This window comes from Lepisosteus oculatus, chromosome 17, assembly GCF_040954835.1.
Source record: "Lepisosteus oculatus isolate fLepOcu1 chromosome 17, fLepOcu1.hap2, whole genome shotgun sequence".
NCBI lineage: Eukaryota > Metazoa > Chordata > Actinopteri > Semionotiformes > Lepisosteidae > Lepisosteus > Lepisosteus oculatus.
Window position 1 is genome coordinate 464214 of NC_090712.1, and position 21553 is coordinate 485766.

A 21553-nucleotide genomic window follows, 5' to 3' on the forward strand; every position below is an offset into this window, starting at 1 on the left:
ACATATTTGGACAGTTAAGGAGTTATTGACCCTCCTGCAACGATGAAACCAATATATCAATACAAAGATAAAAAAAAGCTCTCCTTCCTGTCTCACAATGAGATGACTCTTCCCAAAATAATGTGTTTATTCCAGTAGGTTGGGCAAGTTGGTTAATTGTTTATAGTTTAAATCTATTACACATCATTCCACTGATCTAATAATATCTGATAGTAATTATTTAATTTACTAGTCACTAAATAGAAGAGAGTCACAAATATGGGCACTCATGTGCTGGTATCTGTAAAACTGGACCATCATTCAGACCAGACTGGTACTATCCTGACTCCAGTAGCACAAGTGACTCCTGTAAGTCACACAACCAGTCATCAGATTGGGGTGTGAGCTACACCTTACCCTCAGCAGGGACCATCAGCAGCTCACTGTCTGGCATTGCTGCCTGCATGTGTGTACAGAGCTCCCAGTCCGCAGCTGACCTGGGGCTTCCTTCTGCTCCAACCTGACTGCTTGACCTCTCCTCCACAGTGGCTGAATTTCACTATGCTGTAATGCTCAAGAGGGGTGGGGACTGGACAAGCTGAGGACAAGACACCCCCCCTCCGCCCTACCTGAAGCACAGTGAGAGAGGAGTGCCCAATCCCATGAGGCAACTGCCAGCTGTCTTTTACATTTTCTTCCTCTAACTTTATATAGACGGTTTGCTACTGTATGGCTTAAAAAGAAAAATGTATAAATAAGCAATAAATCTCATAGAACTAAAAAAAAACAAGAACAGAACAATACATTTTAAAAATACATTCTCCTATGCAAATTATTTTTTGATGCTTGAATGGTGTCCAGTACTATATGAGACAGGCACTGCTCTTTCAAAATTTGTGTCTGTAAAGAAATTAAGAACAGAAAACTGTCATTGTTAATTGGGGTCAATAAACTTGTTTTTGAACTAATTCACTGACTTTTGTTGTTTTTGAAGTCTATACTAAATGACAGAAAAAAAGCTGTCTACTTGTCTACTTTCACAGCTGGAAAGTCAGCTGTCCACCAGCCTCAGGGGCCTCAGTACAGCCCAGGCAGGCGCATCACTGACTCCTAGTCAGGCTGCAGCTCTGCTGCCCGCCTGGCAGGTGCAGAAACCAGTTGTAGCTCAGGTTTGTGTTCAGTCAGGCCTGTACTCTGCTCACACGTGGCAACAGAAGCTGCTCAGACTCGCTCTGCTGAAAAGGCAGCTTTGTTCCTGAGCCCTGGGCATCCAGCTGCCTGGAGCTCTCCCCAGCTTGAATTCCTCAGCGTCTGTACTGTAGGTGTCTTTTGTGCTGCTGCCCTCCTCTCTCTCCTGCTGACTACGCTGTGAAAGAGGGTGCGGCCTCAGAGCTGCTGGGACAGAAATGTTTTTAGTTTCAGTGGGCCGCCATCTTGGCTGAGCTGTTTTCTGAGTGTTGTCTTGTACAAAATGTACTCCTGCTGGACCACTGTATGCTGTTGCTATCTGGCTCCAGCCTGGAGGAAACAAGGTATCTGAAGTCACCCCTGTATTAGGATTAAGTTGATAACAGGCAGTAGCAAATACTTTTGTTCCTTAATAGACTTTTTTATTAAGACTTTAAGGAAGATCTTTTTTGAAAACTTGCACTTGCATTATTCATGTGTAGAAGTGACTAGTAAAAGTTTTCATTAGAGGTGTGAGAAAAGTAACAGAGAAAAATAAATGCAATCAGAAAAAATAAAGTTAAAGCTGTGCTTTACGTGCTTTTGACTCTTTGGTGACACTGGTCATGAGGTTGGAATCAGCATACAGTTTCAGCAGCAGTGCAAGTTTAACATGGGATAGCACTTTGTACAGTAAGCTTAACAAGCTGACCAGTTTGCAGTTATCGATACTTTGCCACAACGTGTAAAGTTCAAGGAAGTTCACCAAGGGGATGGCTCTCTCCTAAAACATTTCACAAGCAGCCCTTTTTTTAAAAGTTAACTCCAGTGGGTAGGGCAAGTTGGTTAATTCTTATCTTTTTGAGTCTGTTACCCATAATTCCACTGGCATGAACTTCTTTTACATTGAAATACTGCGAGAGCTGTAACAATTTCATTTTCCCTGCTGTCAATATCCAATTTTTATATAATCTGCAGATAATTTTCATTCCTTAATTTTTTTAACTTTTGTCCTTTTGTAAAAATGTGTTTCAATGTGGAAACATGATATACTGTAGAAGCAGAGCATGACAATTCCCAACAGGGTTTACCATCCACAGCAAATGTTCTTTAGCATGTTGAAACCCACTGTATAAAAAGGGAACTGCAACGTTATTTTTATATTTCGGGGTTAGAAAGTATCGGCATTGATGAGTGCATTTCAAATAATAATTAATAATTGCTTACACTTAAATAGTGCTTTTCTGTACACTCCGCTCAAAGTGCTTTACAGGTAATGGGGATCCCCTCCAACACCAGCATATGCAGCCCCACCTGGATGTTGTGACGGCAGCCATAGTGCACCAGAATGTCACCACACACCAGCTCTCAGTGGGGAGGAGAACAGAGTAATGCAGCCAATTCATAGATGGGGATTATTAGGAGGCCATGATTGATAAGGGTGTATGGGAAATTTGGCCAGGACACCGGAGTTATACCCCTACTCTTTTAGAGAAACGTCCTGGGATTTTTAATGACGACAAAGAGTCAGGACCTCGGTTTTACGTTTAATCCGAAGGACGGCGCCTTTTTACAGTATAGTGTCCCTGTCACTATACTGGGGAATTAGGACCCACATGGACCACAGGGTGAGCGCCCCCTGCTGGCCCCACTAACACCTCTTCCAGCAGCAACCTTAGTTTTTCCCAGGAGGTCTCTCATCCAGGTAGTGGCCAGGCTCACACCTGCTGAGCTTCAGTGGGCTGCCAGTTGTGAGTTGCAGGGTGACATGGCTGCTGGCATTACAGTTACAGTGACTAGTGACCAAGAAGGAATGTCACAATTTGTGCAAACTCTTGCTCTCACCCATGGCGAGACCAGGGTTTTGCGACAACATGGCAATTTACAGTATCTTCACAAAGTTCACAATTTTGTAATTAAATTCAAAATTTACAATTTACAATTTCTGTACCATTAATACATTTATTTTGTTACTGAGATTTAATAACTGGTCTTAGAAATTGGTACTGGTCTTAGAAAAGTTACATTTTAAGGTCTAACTCTACATTTTTCACAGTGGATCTAAAAGCCTTAAAGTCCATCCAGTAACTATTTTTCAGGTTTGTCCCTGTGCACTGAATAAGGTTTATGTTGATCTGAACTACAGCACCTCCAATCCCCTCCCACCCTGACAGCCTGACTGGACTTGAATCAGACTTTACACTCATCCAGCATGTCTGGGCAAGTTTGGGCGATGACTCATACCGTCATACCGTGCTGGGCGCTCCCCTTGTGGCAAAATGACAATCTCCTTGAGTAATAACAGGGCAGGTACCTTTGTTTCTTCAAAGCTGAGAGACCTGTGCTTGCCCCTTCCACGGCACACAACGGAATCTGGTCAGAGGAGGAGTTATACCAATTACTGATTTGCAACAGGGATCTCCACAGTGTTGCACAAGCAGTGTCCACAGTGCATCCATTGGGCAATTTCACAACAGGTCAGTAACATTGTCCTTATCAGACCAACCCATTGTGGTAAACTGAGAGAGAAGAGGAAGTCGACTTTATAATCAGCTGTTATACAGCATCACCAGAAGATACTGACCTCGATCAACACTACAGTGGTTCAGAACCAACACATTCTGCACAGCAGCTATAATCAGCGTTTGAAGTGTCTCGCTTCGCAGGACCACAGTCCCAGGCAGCAGGTTCAGGAACACAGGCAGAGCCCGAGAGGGAGAGGCTGCATTTGAGAGCAGCTCATCAGCCTCAGATGTATTTGCCTGCCAGAGAGGGCACAGGGGCTCCAGGCGGCTGCAGGCACAATGCCAGCTGGGTGGTGGTGCTGCAGGGACTGTAAGCAATCAGAACTGCATTTGGACTCCCCTCTGCTGTGAAGGAAAGCACATCATTCAAGCCAGAGCGAGGGATTGTACGGACCATGAAAGCACATCGCGGCCCCTCAAGATTTTTATGAATAATGTCAATTTGATATCACAATACAAAGAAAGTCGCTTTGAGTGGCTGAATCTGAAGAAGTGGTGGAAACCTCCCTGTTCATTCAGCCCTTGGGGTAACTGCACATTCTGGAGCACCGTGGCCTCTGGCCAGACAAGGTAACATCGGGCATACAAGTGAGTTCCTGTTCAGTTTAAGAACAACCGTTGTTTCGTCACAAGTGCTACATTGACATCACAAACTATTGTGTGGGGGGCTTCAGAAAAAAAAAAGCCTCATGAATATTTCCAGTAAATGCAATTACTCCAAATTCTTAATGTGGATTTTCTAGCTGCATGCTGGAACTTGCATACAAAAACTGTACACAGCAACAGGTTATAGGATCATATCATTATGAAAAGTGTTTTTGCTCATCCCATAAATCCAACATAATCCTATAAAAAAGCCAACACACTGGAGCCTGCCAGTTCCCAATATTACAGTCTGCAAAAGTCATTAATGCAGGTCACAGTGAGCTCAGTGTGCAGCCTTGCTCTGTGCAAACTGTTGAGCCCATCTTAGAGCCTCTCCAATATCCTGGGCAGTTCCTGTGCCCTTGGCCACAGTGGCAGAGCCCCCTGCATTGCCACCAAGCCGGGTACAGACAGCCAGAGCCCATTCGGAAGCAGAGAGAGATCGGGAGCCCTGGAAGGCAAAGAGAGGGAGGATCAGGAGAGGGACAGAAGCACAGCTGTGCGGGTCACTCTTCTATCGGCAACTAGAGCCAGCGCTGCAAGCTACATCCCGAAGATACAAATGAAGAGAGTCTAACTGTGAGGTATGATATTACTTAGCAAATGTTAGATGCTCTGCAGGAAAGGAGATCGAGTGAATTTGCCCTCTGGTAGTTCCTGCCAAGGTGCATCACAAGTAGAGTCGCCTTTCTTAGTGCGCTCAGTTCCCAATGGATTACTATTAGATCTGTCTTTCTGTGCAAGAAATTAAACAGCAAGTAGAAACAAGACATCCCTGCATCGTAGGGCACCTCCAGGATCTAGGATGTTCTTATAAAACAAAACATGAAAAAATAAATTTGGAAATTTTGCTATTTTGGTTGGTATCACTGAATTAAATTGTGTTGTGCAGGTCACTGTGTGAATTAGAGCACTGAGCTTTCCTTACCCAGTTTTCAAAGAGTAACAGACACCCTGAAAAGAACACTGATGAGAGCTGTGTGGTTTCAGGAGTGTTGTCAGCAAAATTACCTCAAAGCTGCTCAATTCACAATGATTAGACCAGAGAAATAACAGCAAGAATTGATACCAGATGCTGGAGTTTGTAGTATAAAACCGTCTGCTATAATTATTGTCTAAATCCACAACACCGCTGGAATAAGACACGAGAGAACATGTGGAGTATCAGAGTGAGGCCTCCTTGAGAAGTAGACTGAAAAGACACTGGCCTGGGACCCCTCTCATACACTACCTTCACAAGCCACCCATCTGAAACACCCTCCCTCCCGAACAAAGCATTTGTAAAAATTAAGGACGTCACTGTCCACTTTCCAGTGTTTCTCACTGCGCTTTTCAGAAGGCCACTGGTTCGAGCCACAGACAGCCCAGCTGCTGGGGCTCACCTTGGGAACCTGGCAGGCACACAGCACCCTCCCCGATGGCAGGTGGGACAGCAGCATCACGGATGCCCCTGGCGACTGGTCACTGTACTGATTGACCGTCTTCATCACAACCTGGAACAAATCACATCATAAGTGCCATGAACAATCACTGAATAGAGCTGCTGTTTTGCACAAAGGATTCTGGGTATCTGTAGCACGCTAAGCATTGCTTAGAATAATTGCTTAAATAAAATGAACAGATTGACTTGACAATACAATACTTTTGTATACTCAATACAAGAGATATTGACAAGTTACTTCAAAGTCGATTTCCTCCAGACATTTGACAGCTGTTAAGTCAATGAAGATTAGAGTTTTAGGAAAAACAGGTTGGACTTACAGAGATTGAGTCTGTATCCACAGTGTCCACCACCAGCCTCTTGTCTGTGTGTCTTTTCAACAGAGCCTGCACCTTCTTGGCAGCCTGGTGTTGAATAAAACATTTTCCTGCATCAGCCTTCTTCTAGCAAGCTATCCTGCAACATTCATGTAGTGCTCAGGGTGAGCACTGTCCTTTCTCATCAAGAGTCCGCCTTCACTTCAAACCCAAGCTTCCCTTTTCAATACATACACATACAGTCCAGTGAAAAAGAAAGTACACCCTCTTTCAATTCAATGGTTTTACATATCAGGGCATAAATAACAATCGTCTGGTCCTCACCAACTTCCATAATTAAGACAAATCTAGCCTCAGATAACAGACAACACATAACAGATTTCACTGTGTTTCATGTGGAAAAAAATAAGTACACCCTAACTGCTTCCATAGGATTAAGAAGGTAATGAGCAGCCAGGTGCTGCTAATCAAATGCACTTGATTAGTTGCTCATCAGGAAGTGTGACCACCTCTATAAAAGCAGACCTTTTGACAGTTTGGTTGTCTGGATCATTTATGTGTGTTAACCATGCCAAGGAGAAAAGACATCAGCAATGAACTCAGAGAAGCAATTGCTGCTGCTCATCAATGTGGGAAGGGTTATAAGGCCATTTCCAAACAATTTGAAATCCATCATTCTACAGTGAGAAGGTTTACAAATGGAGAACATTCAAGACAGTTGCCAATCTTCCCAGGAGTGGGCGTCCCAGCAAATTCACCCCAATGTCAGACCGTATAATGCTGAGAGAAATCACAAAGAACCCAAGAACTACATCTAGGGACCTACAGGCCTCAGTTAACATGTTAAATGTTAAAGTTCATGACAGTACGACCAGAAAAAGCGAGAACAAGTATGGGCTTTCATAGAAGGGTAGCCAGAAGAAAGCCCCTTCTCTCCAAAAAGAATATGGCAGGACAGCTTAGGTTTGCAAAGCTGCATCTGAACAAACCACAAGATTTCTGGAACAATGTCCTTTGGACAGACGAGACCAAAGTGGAGATGTTTGGTCATTATGCACAACGCCATGTTTGGTGAAAGCCAAGCACAGCATATCACCACAAACCCCTCATACCAACAATTAAGCACGATGGTGGAGGGGTGATGATTTGGGTGTGTTTTGCAGCCACAGGACCTGCACACCTAGCAGTCATTGAGTTGACCTTGAACTCCTCCTTATACCAAAGTATTCTAGGCACAAATGTGAGGCCATCTGTCCGACAGCTTGGCCAAAACTGGGTCAACAGGACAATGATCCCAAGCACACCAGCAAATCTACAACTGGGTGGCTGAAAAAGAAAAGAATCAAAGTGTTGGAATGGCTAAGTCAAAGTCCAGACCTCAACCCCTTTGAAATGCTGTGGTGGGACCTTAAGAGAGCTGTGCATAAAAAAATGCCCTCAAACACCAATGAACTGAAGTAATGTTGTAAAGAAGAGTGGGCCAAAACTCCTCCAAAACGATGTGAGAGACTGATAAACTCATACACACAACGATAACTTCAAGTTATTGCTGCTAAAGGTGGTTCTACAAGCTACTGAATCATGAGGTGTACTTAGTTTTTCTTCTGCATATCGGCTTAGTTTGTGTTAAATAAATAATGACATAGTGGAACCTGTTATGTGTTGTTTGTCACCTGAGGTTAGATTTACCTAATTCTAGGACCTGGTAAGGACCAGATGATTTTTTATGTCCTGATATATAAAACCATAGAATTGAAAGAGGGTGTACTTTCTTTTTCAAATGACTGTATATGAGGAATAATCACATGGACTCAGAGTCCTATTTTCAGAGAAAACAATAGCTATGTGCAAACTGAGCATTACTGTTGGACAACAGACAAAAGCAATATGATGATAAACAACAGCAATGTTAAGTATGAGCTACCTTTATCTTCAATTAATTAGCAACACTGGCTGTGATGTCTGAGGAGAACATACAACACCATATTATTGTGGATAGATTCAGCACCCAGCTGTTTGTTCAATACAGATTCCTGGATCTTAACTGCTCTTTTAATTCCAAACACAAGTTACTACATGACAGATAACTAAGATTGTTTTCTCATGAGACAATACAAGGTTGTAACATGACTTCTCATTCATATAATAGCTTGAATCACGCATTCCACACAGTCCTGTAACTTACCAGCTCTGCTGTGAACATTTTAACAATCTTCTTCAGTAGGCTACATACTCTCTTTAAAACTGGGGAACTGTGCAAATAACTTTCTGCACTTAATTTTCAATCTCTACCTCTCTGATCTCCAGTTTCCTGACAGTGGTGTTGGTCGTCCTCTGCAGGGCTTTCAGTTTGCTCTGAAGTTCCCTCCTCTGTACCTGGGGTATAACAGTACTCTCAACAGCCTGCAGAGACAGATTCAACACATTAAATCTATGTTTAAGAGAAGTAATGCTAAAATTATATAATTTATTATTAACAGCTACCACTTTTATAACCCAGTCATGTTTTAAGTTTGACATTATAAAAGGTGCTGTAGAAATGGCATGCGGCATTAAAAAAAATCTTAATAAGTGACCAGTCTGCATGTTATACTTGACATTCTGCCACCGCTACACACACGTGAACAGTTATAACTTAGATTAATTATAACTATAATACTGAACTGCACTGGATTGCAGCCATTTTCACAAGACCCAGCAAGAACACAGCAAGAACAGAATTAACCCTGGTCATCACTATCAACTATCATGAAAAAACTAACTTGGAAAACTGGGAACAGTTATTTTCCATCCCAGTTCAGGTAGGTAGCTGCATCAGCATGCGTAGGCTGCAAATGAACAAGTAAAGGTTTATCCCATGCTGAAAAAAAAAAGAAACAACGTTTCGGCTGTTGAGTCTTCTTTGGATGTCACACCCAAAGAAGGCTCCACAGCCGAAACGTTTTTTCTCTTCTTTTTTCAGCATGGAATAAACCTTTACATTTTCCATCCTATCTGCTAATCCCTTTCAGGTCTTCCTTTGTGAAGAGCAGGGAAGCTACGCACGTCGGTCAGCTGGCCCACTTCCTTGGACAGTCTGTGCGCAGAGGAGAGGGAGGGGCTGGCCGCACCCAGCCGCGCCGACAGTGACTCCACTTCCTGCGCCAGGGGGCGCGCCGCCTCTCGAGCCTGGAGATTGGGAACAGGGTCAGCCCGCGGAGCTCACAGCCGCCACTCCCACCGAAACAGACATCAGTAACAGACAACCATCACTCACACACGCGGATTTAAACCCCGGCCCTTCCAAGGTTCCAGCTCCTTAACAACACACAGAAGAAAAATAAAATCCGTGATGCTAAATGTTTTTACTGGAATAAACCCAGAGGACAGAGGAGCTTAAATCCCCTGAGCCAGACCTGCACCCCACACTGCAGCACCACTCAGTGTTCCTCACCAGTTTCATCAGCTCAGCTTCCCAGCGTGCTAGAAAAGCGACACGAGTCCTAATCCCAGGAGCTTCGGCATGGTCTGGCTTTTACTCCAGGTGTACTTGGAAACACTAAATTAATGAGTCGCAGGTCAGCAGCGCTTCAGCAATGTTTATCTGAGCCTCCAAGGATGTGGCTCTCCAGTACCAGGACTGAAGGTCACTGAAGTGGAGTAAAACATGGGTCCCCAATCCTGGTCCTGGAGACCTCCACACCTGCAGGTGTCTATTCTAGTCAAGCTGAATTGAAGCCTTAAAACTGAACTAGTAAGCTGCTTGATTGGAACATATGCAAGTTCATTTCTTTTCATAAGTATGAAATTCTATGTTTCTTATGAAATGCAGTGGTAAGAGGCAAAGGTGAACACGCTTAAGAGCAGAAAACAGTTCGAGAGTTCAAATTCAGTCAATTAAGGGTTAGGTTTTGTAACCGAGAGCTGGGCTGGATCCCAAAGCAGCAGGTGTGTGAGCCTCCAGGACCAGGGCTGGGGACCCCTGGAATAAGGGGCACCCTGACAGCGGAAAGTACAAGCCTAATCACCAGCACTAGAGGACAGGTCTAACACGAGGACGAGCTCTCAGCTGGGCGAACTCTAAACAGCCCAGGCTGTAACGCGACGCTTTCCAGGAGCCCTGCAGGCTCCAGACCTCTACCTCTCTGGCCTCCTCCCCTGTGACGGCAACAATCCGGCTGATTCCCTTCACCAGCTGCCTCTCAGCCACGATGACCAAGTCCTTGATCTCTCCCGTCCTCTGCAAGTGTCTGCAGGGCAGAAGTCGAGTGTTGGACTGGCTGTGTCTGTCAGTGCCCTAGCACAGAGCCCCCATGTCACAATGTACAGGTGGGAGGAGCTTGATGACATCACTCGGCTGCAGCCAGTGAGCAGTGAAATCACTGGCCACTGGCACAGTCCACTACAGTGGACATGCAGTCCTCAGAAATGTCAGATACGTGGACATGCCTCTCTTGCTGCCCGGTAGGGAACTTGAGACAAATTTCCACTGCAATGGAGACTTAATCTCTGTCAACAGGAGATTCGAGTTGACTAATCATCAACAGGAATCAAATAGTTCTACATTAGATTTCTTATGTCCTAGTTCAGCTCAATGTCCTCAGAGGCAAAAGGTGCAGAAGCACTCACATCTGTGCATCAGCATACAGCAGAATAGTGTTTTCTAGATTTCAGCTTATCTTTCAAAAAACCACAAATTTCCAAATATGCTCATTTTTAATCAGTGCCTCAGAATAATTTGCGTAAAATCCTTAAGAGGCAGACATGACCAAACTGAAGACATTCATCCTGGCATGTGTTTGGTGTAACTACTGTATGTGATGACACAAGATGCAAATATTTATGTTTGCCACCATAAAAGTGGAAATTAAAAAAAATATTTGTAACACCATAAAATAAATCATTTGAGTATTTGCAGGTGAACTAGATAGGTAGTGAACATGTCTAAGACGTACGTTCCACAGCACAGCTCCACAGAGGTCTGAGGGCAGGAGGGAGACTCCAGCAGCTCTCTGGGTGGGACCCGCACTGACACCACTCTCACAGGGTCCGGATACATCTGGAAAACAAAGACACGATCGAACTCTCTCGCTGACTGGCTCTGACTGGCCTTGTTTTAATTCAAGCCAGGTTTTAACCAAGGAAAATTCACCCTCTTTCACCTCATCCACTGTTCTCAGCCCTGGGAGTCCCTTGGCCAGACCCAGTGGGAGCTCCTCAGTGTGGACCCAGTCGTCACTCCAAATGACATCCAGCACAGTGTACTCCACCTGCTGTAGCTGCTGTGTGCTCAGCGCTTCCTGTATTGACAGCAACACGAAACAGAAGCAATTTCACACTGTGTTTCTCCCACTGTGTAACCAGGATTGGCCAGTCCTGAACCTGGAGGTCTCTTCAAAGCACCAGTATCTGAAGGGCTGGGAGAACTTGTTAAATCGGTCCCATTAGCCAATAATGAGCTGACCTAGGACATTAAAAGCTGAGCTGGAAGGAAATGAATGAAATAAATGGCATCATAACATCAGGATTTGTCATTTTATGGCATAGACTCAGAGGGGACACTAGAATGAATGATCAAAGCTATGAAGGGACATGCTGGAACATGTTAACATGGCACACACTGTCTCTTCAGGCAGCTGCTCAGCTCAGGACTGGTACCTTGACGCTGAAGTCGAAGCGCAGCCTGTCAGGGGTGACGTGAGACCCCCTCTGTTCCACGCCCTCCCCAAGGACCTGCCGCAGGGCGAAGTTCAGGATGTGGGTGGCCGTGTGCTTCACCATGCAGGCCAGCCGCAGAGCCTGAAATACAGCAAGGCCCGCGCTCAGACAGCCTACCCCAGCACAGCGGCCAAGCAGAGAGGAGCACGTCTGGATCTCTCCCGGGTCTCCACTCAGGTTTTCACTGTACCTCATCCACAAAGAGCTGCACCTGGTCCCCCCTTCTCAGGGTCTCTGCTGTGGTCACTTCATGGACCACGTACCCTCCTGCCAGCCACACATCCTCCACAGGGAACAGGACATCCTGGGCAAGAGAAGATGACCGCGGTCACTCCTGTTATTTCCACACTCCAGAAGGACAATTTTTTAAAATAAAACATAGGATGATGTTTTTCATGGCTGGCCTGCCGCTGTCATGGAAACTCAACCAGCTACTGTAACTCAGAACTGGCTATTCAGAACTTAATATCAAGACAGAAAGAAAAAAAAAATCCTTTTTAATAATCAAGAAGGAAAGAAACTGGGGCCAATACAGGCATTCAAGATCAGTGTATCAGTAATCAAGTGAGATTTCTTTACTAATCATTGAGGAAAAACAGTGACCTGCAGAAAGGTAGTCAGCGACAGAAAAGAATGGAAAACAGAAGAGAGATGGGCGTCATCATGCACATATATCTCCTAAATTATGTGCAAACTCATCTAACTGAAAGATTAGAATATCAATTTACACACCCAAAAAGGCACCACTATGCAGTGGGCTGGGAAAGTAAGCAGTGTGAGGAGACACACCTGTAGTCCATCTCGAGTGAAATAGCCCTGGTCAGCAGCCTGCCCCCCCTGTTCTGCGTAGAAACAGGTTCGGTCGAGAATGACGCCACACCGCTGGCCCTCTGGCACCTCCTCCACCAGGGCCGTCCCACAGTACAATTCCAGAACTGTGGCCTGGCAAGGGGGGAACACTGGCACAGGAGAGAAGATGTGTCAGCTATCGCCACAAGTTCAAGCAGCTCTAGACGGCATGCAGATGAACTTGCACTTCCAAACGAGGGATGGAACATACAAATGAAATGTGCTCAGTTCAATGTAGAGGCATATGACATTGCAAGAGCTCAAAGAGAGTCGTGGTTTACCGTATCTGCCATCCTGTCCAAGGGTGTAGGCATACTTAAGGGAGTCATCTGTGGCTGGAACCCCTTTCTGCTTGAGCTCGGACAGGCAGCGTACATCCAGAGCTGCGCGGCTCTCCCTTTCCGAAGGGCGGGCCTGGGCGGAGAGCTGGAAAGCATCAAAGGGATCATCGTTCCCACTCGCTCCTTCACCTCGGCAACAAAACCCATCCCTTTTGCTTCTCTGCTGACAGCAAGCGAAGGACTTGCAGCAGCTATACTAACAATGTCTAAATTGACGTTACTAACAAAACACACAGAACCGGCAGCCATGACACTTCAGTCACCTGGAGGAGCTACATACATGTACAACATGAACAATTCAATGGTCTGGGGGTTTTGAAACATAATGTTTTGTACAATACATAGCAGGCTCCCTGTTTCAGTATCCATTGCCATGCCTAAATTATCTCCTCTCTTGGGAGTGAATGATGAGAAGCGTATGAATTTTCTACAGACCACAGCAACACAGAGCTGCTGTGACAGACCTCACAAAAGCATCTGTCTCAGGAACCACAGTCAAGTGAGATCAGCAGCAAAATGCTTGACTGTACCTCTTCCAGACACGTGCAGCTATATATGTAAACCTTTCCATGTACTTAACAGTATTAAAATATTATTAGTAGCAGGTTGCAAATGACAAAAGCTAAGAAACAAAAATAATACCTTTGCTTTTTCTGAAGCGAATTTATCCAGTACATCTGTTTCCATAGAGACACCCCTCTCCTCCACCATCAAACCAATCAGGTCCAGGGGGAAGCCCAAATTGCGATGTAAAGACCAGGCCACAGACCCTAACGAGTTCAGCACGGACAGAAACATCTTGGGCTGGTTACAACCATCTCACTACGTGCGCACCCTTACAATGATAAAGTACATCTGAAAAACATCTAGACTGTAACACCTCTCACCCCCTCCTCCCTTTTCAACCCTCAAATGTGTCGAGTCTGCCCCTGTAAATGCAGGAAGAATTAGCTGTCTACATTACAAAATACAAACTACAATAAGTGAAACACCTGTTTTAGAAGACGTCCATCTGGTATCATTGCTCCAATTGTCTCCCTTATACTGAACCACATGGCCACCAACAATATTTCACAGCAGAGAAACAAGAAGAAATAAAAAACATGGAGGTTGTGTAGCACACCTGGGAACACCTTGCTGTTCTCCATCTTCTGCAGCGTCCTGTCGATAACACGCCTCCCCTGCCTCAGAGAGGACAGGAACTGGGCCTCATTGTCATTAATTATATCCTTGATCTGGAAACAAGAAGACACAATACTCTCAAACTGCCTGATGATCAAATATGCTTTGTGGAAACTGACACGCTCAGTTCCTGGACAGGATTAATTAGGGGAAAATTTAAATCCTTATAAAACACCAATATCAGCTTACCCTCTCTGTTTCTGTGATCAGTTCTGGATAGGCTTCCCCCTGCGAAAAACAAAAAACAAGGACTTGTACCATAAAGATCGTGGGTTCAAATCCTGAGCAGAATGCTGCTGTTGTACCCCTGAACAAGGGACGTCACTCAGGCTGCTCAGTAAAAAAAACTCCTCCAGGTGCATAAATGGGTACAAAGCTGCTTTGGATACAATCAGCAGCCAGATAAATGGGGTGAGTGCATTTACTTCAGAGTATTTTTCCCAAATGTCATCACATACTCTGGGGCAATTCTGCATTTGTTTTTAAAGTTTGGAATTTTACAATAAATGTTAGTACGACAATGAATGGGCACGCCCAGAGACAAGGCCCCTGGATGCCAGGCAGGGACATACCAACACCTGCACCACAGTGGGCACAAGAGTGGCCAGGGCCCCTGGAGGAGCCTGCAGGACCTCAGCGGAGAAGCGGACAGCGCGGCGCAGGATCCTCCGCAGCACCAGCCTAGCGGGGAGACAGGGAGACGGGAGGTCACACACTCTCACCACCTGATGCCCTCACTGTGCCCTACTGTCCACTCAAAACTCTTTCACCTGCAGAGTCCCTGTATCTACACATAACAGCACTTACAAAGGGATTTCCCCACGCCAGTCCTCAGGACCCCCTGAGTCTTTTCATTTTCCTGCCTTTACCCATCAGGCTCTTCAAACCCTATAACTAAGCCCTAACTACACTCACAGCATACAGTAAAAACAGAGCACAGTGTAGCAAAACAAAGTGGGATCATCGTGAGAACAGCGGATACAGCCCGAGAAGAACTGTGGCTGATTAAGTGTACAAGTGACACAAGAAGGCCCGAACTGCGGCTGTGCAGATCTCACACGCAGGACGGTTTGGCGATGTCCACTAGTGATGTGTCTCACAACAGGGTGAAATAAAACAGCTCATTCTTTCAGCGAATCACCACTGCTTTCACGTCGGACGGGAAGTGGGCGACTCACTCGGCTCCGGACATGCCAGGATAGACTCCGTCAGCGATGCAGACCGCCAGTGTGCGGATGTGATCGGCCAGCACCCGATAGGCAATGTCGACTCCACCCACGTCGGCCTCCCCAGTCCGTCCACGGTACCCTGGGCCCTGGGAGCACTGCAAGACAGCAGCGCATTCCAGAATGGGCCGAGACAAGCCCGGATCACTCTGCCTGCCGCTCACAGGAGGAAACACGCTTACACCACCACAAATCACAGAGCTGTGACATCAAAATAAACTTCAATTGCACTATAGCAATCATATTTCCTTAAATACAATACAATCACAGACTAAGTATTGGCATCCTCATTTCCTACTACATCATTCAGTCAGTAAGTAGAACAAATATAGTCAGTTGTTTACTTGATGAGACTATCCTAATTTTAATCAACACAGAAAGCAGAAGTTAAGATTTCAAATTCAGCAATTTAAAACACAGGATCATGCCTGAGAATGCTTATTTCAGCAGCCCAGATCCACACATAAGTACATTCTTGAACAAAATCCTCCTGGAATCTCCTCTGCTCTACACTAAAGAGATGAGCCATTTGGAAGCTCAGCCTAAACCTCCTAACTGCCTGGAGCTAGGCAGGGAGTTTCACCTCCTGAATGGCAGCAAGCAGAGGGGTGAAGAGGTCAGTGTCATAGTTAGAGCGCTTGCCCTGCAGGACGGTGAGCAGCCGCTCCAGACCCATCCCAGTGTCCACGCTGAACTGAGGCAGAGGGCGCAGGCTGCCATCCGCTTCCCTGGAGAGAAAATACACGCAGAGACATGCACAGAGTCACCCTGGTGCAGACACACGGCAGAGTCATGCTGGGGCAGGGTCATGCTGGGGCAGACACGCGGCAGAGTCATGCAGGGGCAGAGTCACGCTGGGGCAGACACGCGGCAGGGACACGCCGGGGCAGAGTCACGCCGGGGCAGACACGCGGCAGAGTCACGCTGGGGCAGAGTCACGCCGGGGCAGACACGCGGCAGAGTCACGCCGGGGCAGACACGCGGCAGAGTCACGCGGGGGCAGAGTCACGCCGGGGCAGACACGCGGCAGAGTCACGCCGGGGCAGACACGCGGCAGAGTCACGCCGGGGCAGACACGCGGCAGAGTCACGCCGGGGCAGACACGCGGCAGAGTCACGCCGGGGCAGAGTCACGCTGGGGCAGACACGGGGCAGGGTCACGCTGGGGCAGAGTCACGCTGGGGCAGGGTCACGCTGGGGCAGGGTCACGCTGGGGCAGACACGGGGCAGGGTCACGCTGGGGCAGACACGGGGCAGGGTCACGCTGGGGCAGAGTCACGCTGGGGCAGAGTCACGCTGGGGCAGACACGGGGCAGGGTCACGCTGGGGCAGAGTCACGCTGGGGCAGACACGGGGCAGGGTCACGCTGGGGCAGAGTCACGCTGGGGCAGACACGGGGCAGGGTCATGCTGGGGCAGAGTCACGCTGGGGCAGACACGGGGCAGGGTCACGCTGGGGCAGAGTCACGCTGGGGCAGACACGGGGCAGGGTCACGCTGGGGCAGACACGGGGCAGGGTCACGCTGGGGCAGAGTCACACTGGGGCAGAGTCACACTGGGGCAGACACGGGGCAGGGTCACGCAGGGGCAGACACGGGGCAGGGTCACGCTGGGGCAGAGTCACGCTGGGGCAGACACGGGGCAGGGTCACGCTGGGGCAGACACGGGGCAGGGTCACGCTGGGGCAGACACGGGGCAGGGTCACGCTGGGGCAGAGTCACGCTGGGGCAGACACGGGGCAGGGTCACGCTGGGGCAGACACGGGGCAGGGTCACACTGGGGCAGAGTCACGCTGGGGCAGAGTCACGCTGGGGCAGACACGGGGCAGGGTCACGCTGGGGCAGAGTCACGCTGGGGCAGAGTCACGCTGGGGCAGGGTCACGCTGGGGCAGACACGGGGCAGGGTCACGCTGGGGCAGACACGGGGCAGGGTCACGCTGGGGCAGAGTCACGCTGGGGCAGACACGGGGCAGGGTCACGCTGGGGCAGAGTCACACTGGGGCAGACACGGGGCAGGGTCACGCTGGGGCAGACACGGGGCAGGGTCACGCAGGGGCAGACACGGGGCAGGGTCACGCAGGGGCAGAGTCACACTGGGGCAGACACGGGGCAGGGTCACACAGGGGCAGACACGGGGCAGGGTCACGCTGGGGCAGACACGGGGCAGGGTCACGCTGGGGCAGAGTCACGCTGGGGCAGAGTCACGCAGGGGCAGACACGGGGCAGGGTCACGCTGGGGCAGAGTCACGCTGGGGCAGAGTCACGCTGGGGCAGACACGGGGCAGGGTCACGCTGGGGCAGAGTCACGCAGGGGCAGACACGGGGCAGGGTCACGCTGGGGCAGAGTCACGCTGGGGCAGAGTCACGCTGGGGCAGACACGGGGCAGGGTCACGCTGGGGCAGAGTCACGCTGGGGCAGAGTCACACTGGGGCAGACACGGGGCAGGGTCACGCTGGGGCAGAGTCACGCTGGGGCAGACACGGGGCAGGGTCACGCTGGGGCAGAGTCACACTGGGGCAGAGTCACGCTGGGGCAGACACGGGGCAGGGTCACGCTGGGGCAGAGTCACGCTGGGGCAGAGTCACGCTGGGGCAGACACGGGGCAGGGTCACGCTGGGGCAGAGTCACGCAGGGGCAGACACGGGGCAGGGTCACGCTGGGGCAGACACGGGGCAGGGTCACGCAGGGGCAGACACGGGGCAGGGTCACGCTGGGGCAGACACGGGGCAGGGTCACGCTGGGGCAGACACGGGGCAGGGTCACGCTGAGTTAAACAACTTCTTAGCTGGAGTGAAGCCCAGAAGCTCCAGTGCCTCTCCTGGCTATTCTGATCTGCCGTCCTCCACTCCCGTACCTGTTGTACTGCATGAAGACCAGATTCCAGATCTCCACCACTTCAGGGCTGTCCTGGTTCACCAGGGCTGCAGCGTTCCGCCCACCACGGTGGTCGTAGTGGATCTCTGTGCACGGACCGCAGGGTCCCGTCTCCCCCATCTCCCAAAAATTGTCCTTCAGCCCGAATGGGAGGATGTGATCTGGCTGGACTCTAAACCAGAAACACTTCTTTCAGACCCACAGTGCTTAACTACACTCTTGTTAAGTTCATCAAACAGAGGATAGACACTTCACAGGAGGTGAAAGTTGGTGGCATTTAAATCCATAAAAAAGTCAGTTTTGTACAAATGAATAAAAAAATTAACACCAGAAAGTATTTGGTTTTGCCTGGTGTTTCACTGTATATAATAAATTTAATAGAGTTCAAAATTTACTTCCTCTCAGGAGAGAGCTAATTACTGTAAATTAATCCAAACTCAGCTGGGTGTCTTTTGTTAATGACTCTTTTCATCTGGGTTGACTGTGGACAATTAAAACAAGCAGAATTCACAATTTTATACACACATGTACAGACAAATATTCTTCCTCCTATCACCTTAAATTAATTCCCTCACTTGAACATGTTAACCACTCCTAGCTATGAATATGAACATGATTTCAAGAGAGTGAGAAGATGCCTCAGTGGAGACTCAGCAGTTTATCAAACAGTATCTCACACATGTGAATGACATGTACTGTAGGTGAACAAGCCTGTCAGATGCAGGGATCCCACACTCACGTATTGGGCATAGAGCAGTTATGAGGACTCAGGAGCTGCCGAGGGCATTATCGCACAGGCCTGCCTAGGGGACACGTACCCCAATCCCAGCCAGATCTCTCGGGTCTCCTGGTCCGCAGCCAGGGGCAGAGCAGGGTCTCCGCCAAAGTGCGTTATGTAGAGACGGTCTTTGGGGATCCCATAGACGTCCGTCAGAAGCTGCCAGGCCATGGCACAGGCCTCCTCCTGCAGGTGGTGACATCACACATTCTTGCCTTAGATCGCGGCCTGTTCCCACAAGCCCTCCTTCTCACACAGCGGTACGAACCCACCGCCCAGCTGGGGTCTGAGCTCAGCTGGAATCTCTCGTGAAAGGACATGAGGTTTTGAACAAGAGGGTTGAGGGAGTCTAGAACAAGCTGTCTAGCCCGTTGATGAAGTCGATACCCTCATTTCTATCACAAAAGGGCCGGATGAGATCATCGGAGCAATTGGCTGTAAAGACCAGATGGACCAGAAGGCCTCCTCTCTTCTGTAACCTTTCTTATGCTCCTAAGAGGTAAATCCAAGACTCTCCATTGAGAATGTGTCATGTTGGGAAAAAAAGGCTCTACTTGCTAGTACATTACAGACAAATATCAGAGCAATATCAGGCATAAGAATACCAGCTAAGTAGAGTGTCCAATAATAATGACATTTGATTTGTTTAACCTTTATCAGAGCAGCTATCCAGCCCCAGAGTCTCATTAAAAGCACCACCTGTTTGAAAGAATCAAACAGATAATGTGCCAAACTGCAGGCTTTACAGACTAGTCTTATACAATATTGTGAACTGTTCCTCATACAGTACACTCAGTAACCTGAGGTTACCATCTTCCCAGGGGTGGAGTTCACTCCATTACCGCCTGGGCAATGGCAGCAGAGTGACACCTGTCCACGCAGGTGAGTGATTACAATTTAACCTGTTTTCACGTTGTGTTTCACACCACTCATTTTGCATGTTTGCGTGTCTTTCAGGACCACTGGACAATAGCTGCAGCACCACAGACCCCACTCTTCCCACAGACAAGGCGGGTGTCCAGAGGGCCCCTCAGGAAATCTGGGGCTCACCTTGAAGTAGTCTCCAAAGGACCAGTTCCCCAGCATCTCGAAGAAGGTGTGGTGGTACACATCTCTGCCCACATCCTCCAGGTCGTTGTGTTTGCCGCCAGCACGCACACACTTCTGACTGTTCACCACGCGCCGGTACCGCGCCATCTCACTACGAGGGTCCACGGTGCCCAGGAAGACAGGCTTAAACTGAGGGGAGAAGATGGGAGCCGTCACTGCGGAGACCTGCACTTCTTACTGGCAGCAGCCAAGGCGACCTGCAGCTGGTGTTTCCTCAAACACTGGCCCAGAGGCAGCAGTCAGAAGACAGGGCATCTCTTTACACACACAGGGGGAGTGACTGGAACCAGCTGTCAATGTGCCAAACCACATCCTGGATGCTCCTGTGCCACAGGAAACAGTTCAACTAGATCCTTGGATTCTGTAATGTAGCAGCAAACTGTCACTCATTTCTTACCAGCTCAAAATGTCTGTAGATGTATTCTCCACACAGGCAGCTATGGGGCACCTGGACAATACTGCTTACTTACTCCCTTACTCCCTCCGTGTCTGCTTGACAAGAATTGGGGATCAACAAGCAACCAGTGACCAAATGATCAGGGTGGCTTGTGCACACAGACCCCTGTGCAACAGCACTACAGCAAAGCTGCTATGAATACTTCACTAGCTAACACTGAACAGAGCGCTACACTGAAAGCAAGCAGATCCAGTCTTTTTAAACATTACTCTATATCTTTTTAACTACAGAGTAGTTAACTACAGAGTTGTTTCCGCAGTTAAACTGTAAAGACACAGTTATAAAGACTGTGTCTTTAGATATTACAGTGGCGTTTAGATTTACTGTTTGCACAAATCCCCGCAGCTTTCACACAGACACGACTGCTTTTGCAGATCAGACTTGGGTATTTGGGTTTTGGGTTTTGGGATTTGGGTAGGGGAGTTGAAACAAACGACTGTCTCACCTGGTTCATGCCCGCATTGACAAACAGGAGGCTGGGATCTCCTCTTGGTCGGACCGGTGCGGATGGGACCACTCGGTGGCCGTATCGCTCTTTAAAAAACTCCGTAAACATGTTACGAACTCTCCTGGACGTGAATTCCGTGGTTCCTGTTGTGGACGACAAACCTAAAGACCTCCTAATACTCTTCAGTGCACACAAATATTTAATGTTTGATATCATGCTTGTTACTTTGGGCAGCATTATGTGCGCAGCCATCTTTGGAGCTGGCACGGGCTGACTTCACAGGTCAAAGGTAAATGTTTCTTAGTGTCCAATCGAAGAGAAGAGCGTCTACTGTATTTGTAATACAATCTAACACATTATAATGTTTTAAACTGAGCGGTCATTTCAACAAAATACTGTAAGCAATCAAACAATAGATCAACAAAATAATCGGTAGCTTGGTTATTTTTAAGTGAAATGTAAAAATAAAAAACTGTTCTGATCCATTTCTTGTAAAGTCTGTATCGACTGCAATACAT

The 21553-nt window shown here is 48.1% G+C and overlaps 2 protein-coding genes across 5 annotated transcripts in view; one reads left to right on the forward strand and one right to left on the reverse strand.

Moving 5' to 3' along the window:
- The window catches only part of capn2l (calpain 2, (m/II) large subunit, like), a 17724-nt gene extending 16777 nt beyond the window's left edge, over positions 1-947 (forward strand). The window contains exon 21 of the mRNA XM_006638500.3: positions 526-947. Coding sequence (XP_006638563.1) covers positions 526-549 — 24 coding nt within the window. The 3' untranslated portion in view covers positions 550-947. The remainder of the gene's footprint in view (positions 1-525) is intronic.
- aars2 (alanyl-tRNA synthetase 2, mitochondrial (putative)) lies at positions 931-21295 on the reverse strand. 4 transcript variants are annotated; one of them, XM_069179884.1, is made up of 22 exons: positions 21033-21295; positions 20071-20259; positions 19061-19206; positions 18223-18414; positions 15953-16097; positions 15322-15467; positions 14716-14824; positions 14333-14371; positions 14085-14196; positions 13604-13731; positions 12902-13046; positions 12561-12730; positions 11962-12075; positions 11712-11852; positions 11216-11353; positions 11009-11112; positions 10195-10303; positions 9120-9242; positions 8367-8477; positions 6078-6161; positions 5699-5809; positions 931-1371 (listed from the first exon to the last, which is right to left on the reverse strand). In XM_069179884.1, the coding sequence occupies exons 1-22, from the start codon at positions 21285-21287 to the stop codon at positions 1366-1368; spliced, it is 2817 nt and encodes a 938-aa protein (XP_069035985.1). In that variant the 5' UTR covers positions 21288-21295; the 3' UTR covers positions 931-1365. The 4 variants fall into 4 exon arrangements, with proteins under 4 accessions (XP_069035985.1, XP_069035984.1, XP_069035986.1 ...); XM_069179883.1 differs by lacking the exon at positions 931-1371 and adding an exon at positions 4056-4767; XM_069179885.1 differs by lacking the exons at positions 931-1371; positions 5699-5809; positions 6078-6161 and adding an exon at positions 8837-8902 and having other exon boundaries at positions 8387-8477.
- Positions 21296-21553: the final 258 nt, after the last annotated feature.